This window comes from Oenanthe melanoleuca, chromosome 14 (assembly GCF_029582105.1).
Source record: "Oenanthe melanoleuca isolate GR-GAL-2019-014 chromosome 14, OMel1.0, whole genome shotgun sequence".
Taxonomy (NCBI): domain Eukaryota; kingdom Metazoa; phylum Chordata; class Aves; order Passeriformes; family Muscicapidae; genus Oenanthe; species Oenanthe melanoleuca.
In genome coordinates, this window is record NC_079348.1 from 4,953,990 (window position 1) to 4,966,285 (window position 12,296).

Sequence of the window (12,296 nt, forward strand, 5' to 3'; positions counted from 1 at the left end):
GAGAACATCTCCCAGGCTGATGTGTCCCATGGCTGCTCCTGCATCTTCTGTCCCCAGGTACAAGGAGGCACCAGCCCAGCCCACGCCCCCTTGGGGAGAAAACACAGATCAATAACCATGAACAGTGGTTTTAAATCGTTTATTTTTAAAACATGAAACCCAAGCTGAATAGAAACCACAGAAATTACATTTAGGTTTTTTTGTTTAGTATTTGCAAACCAAAAAGTTACAGTAAAAAATAGCTACGTTACAATCAATAGAACTACAGAATTAAAAGTAAAGATACAAAAATGGGCTCAATCCTCTTTAATCCTCACAATTTAAAAACATTTTGGGTAAGTGCAGGAACACTTGAAAGAAACTAGCAGGTCCGAAGTTTAAAAAAAAATTATATATATTTATATATTATATATGTATATAAAGTGGTATGATATACAACCATTATGGTTAAGAAGAAAAAAAAAAAAAAGAAAACAAAACAGAGAAGTTACAAAAAGGCCAGGTACATGTTCACCATTAGGTTTCTGTGCACAGTGTCCAAGAAAATAAACTTCCCTCTGAATGATGTGAGTAAAACTGGTGGGGCCTCCCGTTACAAGGGACCTGAGGCACGCGACGTGACGCTGGGCAGCTGCACCCAGTGCAGGACAATGGAAGAAATGAGGCTTTTCTGGGACTTCAGCAGCCTCCTGGGCAGAGGCCACTGGAGAAGTCTTGGTGTGAGATTAGAGGAGGAACAGGAAGGAAGGAGTTGGGAATTGCATAGTGAGGAGCAATGTGGTATCAAATATGCAGAGCACCTAAGAGCTTCATGCTACAGTTATCCTCTTTAGGAAAGGAGCATTTTGAACTTTCTGGTTGTACATCAATTTATGTTCCACTTTGTTCATGTGGCCACAGGGGCTGGGTGAGCACCTGGGAGCCCCAGGCCACCAGTAACCCATCCCTTGTCTCCCAGCTGGGCAGCACACTCACCATCACGGCTTGGCAGAGATCCCACACCCCCTGAAAGCACTGACCACTTGTCAGCCATCTAGGAGCTGCTACCAAAACATCCCACACTTCTGCTGGGCCTCCTGGCCTGCCTGGGGAAGCCATCCTTAGCATGCACACAATTTCTGGAAAAGGGAAGCAGGCTGTGATGGAAGGAGGTACAGACCAAGCCTTGTCTGTCTCAAGGTATGAGATCTGCTCCTCAGTACCTCCCTGGAGGGTTTTTCCCCTCCCACCCAGAGATGTTCACTGAGTGGCACTGACAATATGCTGGCTTCTCCTTGGACCCCAGGTAGGAAACACTTCAAAGACAGTTTCTCTCCAGTGCTAAGGGGAACCCACCCACCTCATCTCCTCTGGAATGAGGGGGTGGCAGGGATCAACAAGCCAAGACACTTCTTTCTTCTTCAAAGGGCTCAGAATGGTATTTCAGTGGCTGCTGGGAGGAAAAGAAGGGGGCACCAGAAGTGAAGCCTGGGTTTGCTCCCATAAATACCTGGACCTTGCTCTGGGGGCACCCACCCACTCCTGTCTCCCACCACCCTGCAGCGCCCAAAGCTCTTGTGAGCAATGGCTGAGCAGCTCCCTGAGAAATGGTTTCACTCTCAGAAAGGCCAAACTTCTCATGTAGTTTCAGGGAACTGCTATGGAAATCCTGACTTAGGATCACTTAAAACCCCATGCACTGTGTCCCCCTCAAAGCACTCGAATGAACATCCCTTGCATCTTGGCTGAGATGACTGTACACGGAAAATCAACACCTATCAAATGGAGAAAACTTAAAAAGGACAGGAGGGGAAGGGAGCACTCCATCCTTCACATTTGGATACATGGATGCACGCTAAAAATCTTAGCTTGAACCCTTTTATCAGCACACAAAATGAACTCAGTTTAATAATACATACAGGATACAAACACTACAGTTATAATTCCCAAGACAGCACAAGAAATTCACAGCCAAGTCTTGATTTGATTTCCTTTACAATTACAATGCAGTCTTGAACACTGGACACAAGAGTCCAACATGCTATTTACATTTCACATTGTGGAGATGTTTGTGTGCTTGGAAGAGTTCTCAGTTCCAAAAGAAAGTGTCATTCACACATGATGATGCAGTGGAAATAAACCAAGCCAACCAGACAAGCCAATGACCACATTTGTGCTTCTGAAAAAGTAACATGAAGTGTCTTCATCGATGCAGTCACCTTCAACCGGACAAGCTGCCGTCCACTCTGCAGTCAGCAAGGTGTCCAGAGGCCAATCTCAGCTCCCCTGACTTCTGGACCCTTTTTCTAGCAACCAGTAACATGAGAAATGTCCAATAAGGTCAGCTGGGACACACCAAGTGATATGGCCTTGGCATTTTGTCACATTAAAAACAGAGAGACACGATGGAAGAGAGAGAAGTCTCTACAGCTTTACCTCCTGCAGCTTGAAGAGTTTGGACTCCCTCAACCATGAATGCCATCCAGAACAGATGAGTCTTCGCCAGATAGCACCTGCTGTTCACCCGAGAGGGAGGCACAGAGTCTGGGAGATCTTGGCTTTTCAAAGTCCCCTCCTCAGACAAAATGTGACCATATGGATGAGACTGATTATGTCGCAGCCATAAGAATAGGCAAAGGCCATCTGTTCTTCAGCAGATTCATTCAGACCAGCCTGCAGAAATGCCACACTGTTGCTCAAGGTTTCAGTAAAATTAAAAAAAGGAAAAAAAAAAAAAAAAAGTAGTAGTAATAATAATAATAATAAACCAAAAGAAACCCATTTGTCTGTGTTTCCTATCCAGCGCTCTGCACAGCATGCAGCGGGGCAGCAGAGTTCCAGGATGCTTTACAAAAGTGCAATATCCATGTCAAGTAAAGGAAGTGCTGGCTGGACACAGGTACACCACTCACACCGCAGTCACGTTGTGCTGGCCCCCAGAGAGCAAAATGTTATCTCCATAACAATCTTTCCAGTTATATGTCGAAGTCACAGAACATGTATCTCCACAGCTGTGCCTTGCTGTGAGCCCCAAACACTGTCAGAAGTTGTTCTGGGTGTTGGAAGTGGCTATGCCAGACCTTGGAAGGAAGCAGGTCAAGGTGGCTGCTCCATTAGATGATGCAAGCAAAGGCATTGGCTCACTCCTGTCACTGCGTGGCACAGACAATGCCATGGTGACAATTCAGACCCAGCCCACAGTGCAGTCACACGCAGGTTCAGGATGCATTCTGTGCACAAAGTTGGTACACAGAAGCACTTGTCTTCACAGGGTTCCCCACACCCTCCAAAACACTTGCCTTCCACCAGGACTGGGCCACAGATTTCAGGGCAGCTCCCCTAAAATTGATAATGTGAGTAGCAATCGGAGCACATCCTTGCAGGGAGGGATGATGGTAGAACAACTCAGTCTTGATAAGGATTATATGGCTCTTGATTCTTTCTTCTAAGTGAGGGAAAGGTTGGGGCTCCCCACAGAGAGCAGTTGGGTGCTTGGGTCCCTGCAAGATCACCACACCCTGCACACCCACAGCTCCTGGTAGGCTCTAGGATGGAAACCCTGGGGCTCGTGAGCCACAGCGTCTCTCCCTACCACCTGTGACCACATTTCCCTGCCTTTGTTATTTGATAAAACAGAGGTATGTTTCAGTGTGAAGCCCATCCAATGTGTCTGAAAGGGCATACTCAGTCCTGAGCAAGAACATCCTGCTTCCAGAGATTTATGGTGAAGTGTGAAGTTTATTCCAAACCCTTCTCTTCCTGTCTGTGTGGTGATGCCTCCTCCCTGTCTCTCACTCCTTTGAATGGTAACAGCTGGCCTTGCAGTTTAGTAGTGGTTTCTATCTTAAGAGGAGTCTCAAAGCTTGCTCTGCCACAGAGCTGGTACCATTTCCCAGCAGATCCCTTGAGCCTGTTTAGCTGCCTGCCAGGAGCAGTTCCAACCTCACTGCAAGAAGGCAACTGACTTGAGTAAAGGCAGGTTGGTAATTCTGTGCCCCAAACAGCAAATGTGGGGTAAGCAGACACCGAGTCTGAACATCGCTGAGGTGATGATGAACTGCCTCTGCCAACGGCTCCACTCCAGTTTGAGATGTTTCCCACTCAATTTCCTCTGCCACTTATTTAATATAATGCTCAGCAGCTCTGCTAAGATGCCCCTACTAAGAGGTAAAAAGACAAAAAGGAACATCATAGTTACCCTAGTGAAAGGGCAGTAGTTGACAGTACCTCCCAAGAGGCAGTCTCCTCTTCCAGCAGGAAGCTGTCAGTGCCCTTTGGAGCACTGCTCTTCAGTGGGAAGTACAGCACCAGTGAAGGATGTTGCCCTCTGCAGGCACCCAGCTGCCCCTTTGCAAGCCTTATTCTGCCTCACATCTAGAAAATGCCTTACATATGCATTAGTATGGTCAGATAGTGGTTAGCAATGTGCCTTCAGAACCTAAACAAAATAGAATAAAATACAAATCTGTTCTGACACAATGTTGTCAAAGGTTTTGGATCTCTAGAACACAGAAGATAGACTGACAATCTTGTGAGTTTGTTAGGACTGAGGCTCCAAAAACCTCCTTCAATGCCATTTCAGCAACCCTGTGCTGTAGATTATGATTTATAAAAAAGGAAAAAAAGAAAGTCCAGCAGAGTTCACAGGTAATTCCTGCAGGGAGAGCTTGCATTTGCTATAAATCCATCGACGCTTCCAGTTTTTTTTTGCTTTTGCAAGCTGACTGTCCCATAAGATCTAGCATCAGAGAGCCAAAACTCTTCAGTGCAAAAATACCTCCCCATAAAGTCTTGTAAGTCTTTCCCCAGAAAAATTTGGCACCAAGTGAGTGGCTGGCTCCTGTTTGATCTGTGTCAGCCTAGGAAAGACAGCACCCAGAATGCCATCTGCAAATACCTGGCCTTCCCTGATGGAGCAGAGAGGTCAGCTCCAGAGCAGTGGACAAGGTAACTGACTGGTGCTGGGCCCCCCTGCTCCTCCTCAAGAATTCACATGATAGATATAGAGGGAAAGAAAAAGGCATTTTCTTAATGGTTAAAAAAAAAAAAAAAAAAAAAAAAAAGTTAACCAGGGTAGTGAAAGTTTGCTCTTCTAGAGCAAATTCCAGTGGATATGCAGGGACACCAAGAGGCAGGAGCTCCCTCCTCCCTCACCCAGGCCAGTGCACCAGAGGATTCCCAGGAGAGGCTCAGCTGTGCATTCCCTTGCTGCACACAGCCACAGGCACCCAGTCCTGCTTCTTCAGTGTCTGACAGGCTGCTGGTCCCACTGCAGAAGTGAAGAAGATCTACCAGCATCTTTCACCAAGTCCCTCTTGGAACAGAACGGGGGAAGAAGGGGGCAGAAGATATTCACCCCCTGTTTAGGACAGGTTGCTCTGGTAAGCTGGCCCATGGGCTGGGGGGCTCAGGTTCCTGCCCAGGTGCTGTCAGCTGCTGGCCTGCACACGTTTGTTCTCTTGCACATCAGGAACTACAAGGTGAAGGCTTAAATTCAAAAGGAGCTTCCACTCAGTGGGCAGGTACCAGGTTGGAAGGGTGGTCTGGACTGGAGAAACAGAAGGAGCTGCACTAGATTTTGGGCAGAAGAGCAGGATTGTTCTACAAGGACAGCACAGGGGCACAGCAGTTGGCACATTGTTTTGTCTGACTGCACGTGTGGGTTTTGTTTTTTTTGTTTTTCTTTTTTTGCTTTTGCTTTTTCATTTTAATGCACACTGCCAGCATCTGGACGAGGTTGGTTGGTGGCGAGGTATTTGGCTCTCATGCTGGAGGTGTACTGGAGAAAGAAAAGACAAGACAAAAAAACAAAACAAACAAACAGAAAGTTAAGTCAGAATGACTAATGTCACGATGGAATACAGATTTCTACCACTTCTCAGCATAACATGGTGTGTATCTAGAGCAAGCATCTCAAGGAGCTGCTGACTCAGTCTTAAGAGGAAAGTTTGACAAGTCAGTGCATAGTTCACTCTGAGTAACATTCTGCCAGTCTGCTGGCCAGGTCAGTGCAGATGTGCTGGTGACTTATCCAAGCTCTCTAGAGAAGGAAATCCAATAGTCACTAAGTCAAAACATAACATATGTTGCTTGGGAGAAGAGAAGGAAATGGAAATGATGCAGATGTAAAAACCCACTCCACACTTCCATGCTCTCTTAGTCATATTGCTGCTTTCAACCATGCCAAAAAAGGAGGTTGAAAAGAAAACGGGTGCTCACTGCATCTTCACATTGCATTTTATAGCAATGGGGGCATCAGAAGACTGCATGTGCCATGGATGGGCAGCTTGAAAGAAAAGTGAGGAATAACATAATGATTTATGCCAGAGAAAGAACAAACCCTAGCAGGCTGGAAACAGGCTGCTTTTAAACAAGATGATATTAGCAAGTTATCAGGTGGGTGACAGCCCACTGTGGTTTGGGATCCAAGCTGTGCACTGTGCAGCAGCAGATGAAACTCCAGCGTGGGGGTGAGAAGAGCAAGTCAGAAAGATGATGGTTAGTTTGATCTGGAGGTGGTGGTGCTGTTCTTCTCTTTTTTATTCTATGCAAGGCAATCCAAAACAGCTCCCAGAAGCTACTGAGGTAACCTGTGTCATTCAGCTTTGAATAATGAGCTGAAAAATATGTAATAAAGTCCAGCAGTAAGAGCAGAACTTTGCCTTTTTAAGCCAATGTGCTTGATGTCTTCTGGGTTCTGCTATCACAATATTAATAACCAAGCAATGAGGACAGACATTTCATTCCTCTTTTCATACACTCTGGAGCTTGAATAATTCTATAATATCCACAGCTTACTTCCCAAGAGCGCTCTTCAGCATACTGACTTTTTATCACCTCTTAAACTGAACCACATAAAATAGCCAGTTAAGCTGCCAAAGAGACAACTGAAAGGCAGTTCCACACCAGGAGGTATGATTTATCTTGCCCACTGGGAAAGAACATTATGAGGCATCTTTAAGCTCTCAAAAGCTCAGCTGTCCATGGGGGTTTTCAGAGAATTAACGGTATTTTATCATTTTCCTTCAAAGACTGACCTGGGTTGAACCTCTGCACAACAGAAGAGAGAAACTGCTCCTCTGACAGAGCTGATCCCATCAGCACAAGATGAAGACACCTGTGGCTTATTTGCACACTCAGCTTTTAGTGTGTTCCAAAATTGGAAAACTTTTGTCAGAACATGGATCTTAATATAAAACTCTGGCCCAGAACCGGCATCTATATTTAGAAGACAAAGGGTATATCTGTTCTAAGATGTATTTTTTATCAGTGAGAGGGCAAAATAGAAAATTGCAAACTGAGCTACTTTAGGGACAATAATCTATACAGTTTATTAAATGCAATTACTGTTTCAGAAATAAAGTTGAGGGCATTATTAATACATGGGAGAATAACCCAAGAGGCTCAGAGAGGTTTAGAAGTCAAAGAATTTTCTCATAGTTTAAGTAGGGCACATTTAGGGCAGTGCAATCCTGAAATTACCAGCCAAGCCTCATGCTAAGAGAAGCACCTTAGAAAAACACATTGAGTGCTTGTTTCCCATTTGCATTCTCTGTGGTGACATGTGGTAGGAGATGAGTATGAACAGAGAGCTTTTCCAGGTACTGAAGTCTTGTAAGAAGTATTTAGGGAAAAAAAAAATCTTGGATAATGGAATATTATTGTGCATCTTTCTGGACAAGTCATATAGGTTCAGTACACAATATGCAACATAAATTTTCTTTAAAGCATTAAAATCAAGAGGACCACTTGATGAATTGCATTTCAAAGATGTACAAAGTTCACCTATCATGGTGGGAGAAACTGAAATGAATTCCTTCCTTTCTCCAAAAATAAAAGACCCCCCAGTTGTTTAAATTTCACTAAAGCAAAGTAACCAGGAACACAAGATCTGGAGAGTCAAGCAGAGAGTATTTTACATTCAAACCTACCTGTAAATCCACCACAAGGAACAAATCAAGACTCAAAGTGTCAGAGTTAGGGCTGATGTTCTCTCCTTAACTCAGGAATTTTGCACCTTTTTACCTCTTCCCAGTTCAACTGAACCAGTCACTCCTTCTAAGTGTATTTTTAATGACCATGGTAAGTATGACTGAAACCTGGCAGTAGAGAGCCAACACTTCACTGTGAACCTCTCACCAGCACAGCTCCATCAGCCTGCTCTGGATCTCAGTCACAGCATCACCCTCCAGGTACCAGTGCTTTCTCCACATGCTGCAGTCCTTACTCCAAGTCCTGCTCTGCATCCTCTGCTGGGAAGCAGAGGAAAGATGCTGTGGAACACATAGGTCCCAACATCTGGACAGGTCAGCAGATGAAGATGTATCAGCAGACACTTGCCACTTTGGATATGAAACCAAACTATATTTTTCAGAGTTAAAATAATCAAATCTTCTGTTGCTTTAAAAAAAAAAAAAACAAAAACACTATGCCTTTACATCCTTTAAAAAGTTATTTTAAAGACATAAAGCCTGAGCACAATTCAGACCAAGGGGGTCTTGGACTCCACTCTGAGGCCCACAGCTGTCAGGTTCACAGTTGCATTTAGTTTCCTTTAAAGAGGAGCTTTCATAGAAGGTTAAAGAACACACACAATTCAGTCATTCTTGCAGCAGGCTCACTGGAAGTACCCATGTGTACACCCCCACTGAACCTTTCAAAAACAGCACAGAGGACAAGTTTCACCCCATACCTCCAGCTCACTGCCAGCTTCCTCAAGAAGGGCACCTGAAAGAGTTTTTGTTACCAATCCTGCTGGTGGCTTGTGCTATTCAGCACAGCCTCAGTCACTTACCAGCCAGCTCTGACAAACACAGCTGATTGCACACAGGTTTATTTCTGTATTTCTCCAAGGAAAATAAAAGCCTCTCCTTGACATTCAGCCTTGTTGAGGGTATAAACTTTCATAGGTGTGGTTTGCCAGCACATACTGGTTAGGCACTTAACACACATAGCCTGGGCACAAAGGAATCATTGGTTGCAAAAAAAACCAAAAAATAATAATTTAAGGGAGTAACCAGTTCGTTTTAGAGGTCATAAATTCTACTGACTTCTGTGAAGTCCATGAGTACTTCACAGCTAACTAAGCTATGCTGAAAGATCACTTACCATATGAAACCATGACTGAGTACAAGCCATTTACTCTGTGGTTAAAAACCCACGTGAATTTCTCTTGAGCTACCCTGACTTTGATTTCCTGCCAGAGCTGTTCAGGTAATGCAATAAAGACCAAAGCTTCTGGATTCAAGTTCTGAAAGGCTGATCTCAAACAACTAGAGCACAGTAAACACAGAGGGTTTGGTGTTATTATGTATGGGAGGTACAAGATGCAGGGAAACAGCTAATTCCAGCCAGTGGGTTCTGAATTCAAAGGGACTTATGTCTTTCAAGTCAAAAGAACAGAGCTTCTGTTGGTTTTGTTTGTTTTTAAAGCCTTGGAAAGAATGCAGTGCCTTTTCCATAGCCTTTCAGACAGCCACATTAAGCTGGGGTGGGACCATAGATAAACAGAAGACAGTGCAGACTGGGATCAGGTCATGTTCCAGCCCAGGGATTTCAAGTCTAGAATGAAGGGCCCAGAATTTCCCCACCCTCACCAATATTTTATTTCATGGAACAGATCCATCTATGCCACCTACAGGAACAATAAAGCAGAAAACCCACCACAAGCTGAGGCCCAAGAACAGCCTTAACAGGACTTAAGACTGGAGAAAGCTGTGAGCCTTTCAAGGGTGCTGGCATCATGCTTCCAGACAAGGTTGTTTGCATTCATGCACCACAGCAGAGGCATCAAGACACCCCATCCAGACCCTTCCCAGGCAGGCAGGCAGACAGCAAGGGGCAGCAGGGATGCAGACCAAGCACCAACAGAACAGAAAGGAATCCAGTGCAAGGCTGAGAAAAGTGCCAAGAAGAAGAAGAAGCAGAGAAGAAGGAACAGCAGCAGCTTTATGCACATGTTTTTCTGGGAAGAGAATGCAAGATATGACTGTGTGAGCCAAAAGCAATGGGCTCCTGTTCCCACTGGAGCCAACACCTTCCTGTCACTGCAGGGCTGTAGCTCCCTTGAAGAGAACTGTCCTTCCCACCACCTGAGGTGTCTGGCAGCCCTAATCATACCCTGTATTTACCCAAGCTAATAACCCCAAAAATGCAGACCACCTCCTCTTTCTGTGGGCATGTGGCTTTGTCATGAGGGAGGAAATACTGGCTGTCTTGGAGAACACCAGCAACTACAGCCCATGAGGAATTCTGACAGTGAAATGGAACTAGGAGGGCCCTGCTCACAGTGTCTGTGGGACATGGATGGGATGATTTGGACACACATAGAACAAACAAAACAGTAAAAGGTTTTGAAACAGAATGAAACAGATCTTAGTGATTATATCTGGACCCTTAGGGAAGCTTCTCTTAAAAAATATGCTCCTTTCTGACCTTAAATGTAAAGATAAAAGGAAAAGCTGCACACAGATCTGACAGGCAATTAAGTAACTCTTCAGGACAGTTTAAAATTAAAAATCCTACAAATGAGCTAAAAGCTTGTGGCACGTTGGTATTGATGGTTTTGGGTGTTACGACTACTAAGGACAAGCAGAACAGCAGCAGGGCTCAGGGAGAGCCAAAAGCTGAATTAAGGCAACCATTCCTGACTGAAGTGCTAAATTGGTTCTCTTTACTTCTAGAGAATGGCTTTTTCCTCTTTACTTCTAGAGAATGGCTTTTTCCTCTTTACTTCTAGAGAATGGCTTCTTGTGATGGGACAACTTCTATGTTGCTTTTGAAGTGCAAGGTTATTTCTACATTTGAGCAGCACTCAGAACTTGGTGTTCAAGCTGCTCTGAAGTGTGGAATCCAAGCTGCAGCTGCTGTGAGGTAGCTTTTGTGAGGCATGGGCACCTGTAACCCTCACAACATGCACCAGAAGCCTCTAGAAGGTTGATACTGCTCCTTGAGTCTGCACCAGAGCCAAAACGGATTTTCATTTGAACCCTTGGCAGGGGGGAATGGGGTGGGAGGTGCAGAGGGAAGGAATGTGAAGAAATAAAAGGCACTGGCCTGGGATAAAGAGTGCAGGGATGAAGGGAGCGGTTGGGAGTGGAGAAAGGGTTGAGCAAGGACCTTGTTTTGCAGTACCTGTTCCATTTGCGGGCGCTGTTACCAGTATGTCCGTGCACTGTCCGAGGGCTTAAGCTGCCAGCTCATATGGCTGCTACTGTCCATGGCAGCCAAATACAACTGTGATGACGCAAGAAAGAGAGAGAAAAAGAGAGTGCAGCCTCAACGTGCATGAAAAACACAGTGCAAGCAAGTGAAACCGTGGTGTGTGTCAGCGACAAGGTGGCTCTAGCACCCTAAGGGAATAGCCCTGTGGCAAGAAGGAGAAAACAGAAGGAATGAGAGAAGGAAAAACACAAACAAACAAACAAACAAAAAGCCAGGAAAAGTAATGGACAAACAATGCAGCAGGATCATCACATCTTAGTTTTCACAATGGAATAGGTCAGCTCTGTCTATCCACTGGACATAACCTACTTGGATGGTTATCTCCCTCTTCTCCCTCCCAAAAAGAGGCAGGGATGTGTGCATTGGTATTCCCTTCTCATCTCTCTCCTCCCACAGACAATTTGCTATGAAAAGTTACCATTTCTTCTGCCTCAGTACGGTCTCAGCCACCCGCTATGGAAAGCTGTAAATACAAAAATCCCAGAAAAGCCTTTCCCTGTTGCCTGCCAATATGAGAATAGACAGCACTCCACTCTCCACTGCCTGTCTACTACATCCCTCCAGGAAACACATTTACCCTGTAGCCTAGTTCCTTCTCTCATCTGGGGAGAAGCTCCCTTTTCTATGGGTGCAATGCTGCACCCTCATCCTCCCCAGCCCCTGCACTTTCCCACAGCCCACACTGATGGCTGCCAACTCAAGTTACTCTGAAGAAAAATAACCTTTATCTACTCCCAAATCCCAGGGCACCAGACCCAGACTCCCACTCAGGGTATTAACACAAACAGCTGCTGAAGAACCAGGGAACTCCTTGCCTCTCTGCAGCCCTGTGGAAGGAAATGTGCTTTCTCTGAAGCACGAGAGCTGTAGGGCAAGGAGAAGCAGGACATTGAAGGAACATGTGCCCTGGCAGTACCAGAGGGACAGTGCCCTTGTGCCCCAGGAAACACCTGCAGTGCAGCAGGTCAGGGGTTCTGCTGAGAGCGGATAAAGCGACCAGAGCGGGGTCAGGAAACCTCTTTGGGAAGGGTGGAAGAGGTCTGGCCAAGGACAGAGACAAGGATCAACTCTGCACATTTCCACTTCCTCTACAA

General features: G+C 45.3%; 1 protein-coding gene across 3 annotated transcripts in view; it reads right to left on the reverse strand.

Moving 5' to 3' along the window:
- Window positions 1–120: 120 nt before the first annotated feature.
- Window positions 121–12,296, reverse strand: part of TTYH3 (tweety family member 3) — a 74,512-nt gene continuing 62,336 nt past the window's right edge. For 2 of the 3 annotated variants that reach the window (XM_056503217.1, XM_056503216.1), the window contains one exon: window positions 121–5,758. In XM_056503217.1, the coding sequence (XP_056359192.1) occupies window positions 5,743–5,758 (16 nt within the window). In that variant the 3' untranslated portion in view covers window positions 121–5,742. Of the gene's footprint in view, window positions 5,759–11,112; window positions 11,215–12,296 lie in introns of all 3 variants that reach the window. The other variant, XM_056503215.1, reaches the window with a different exon arrangement.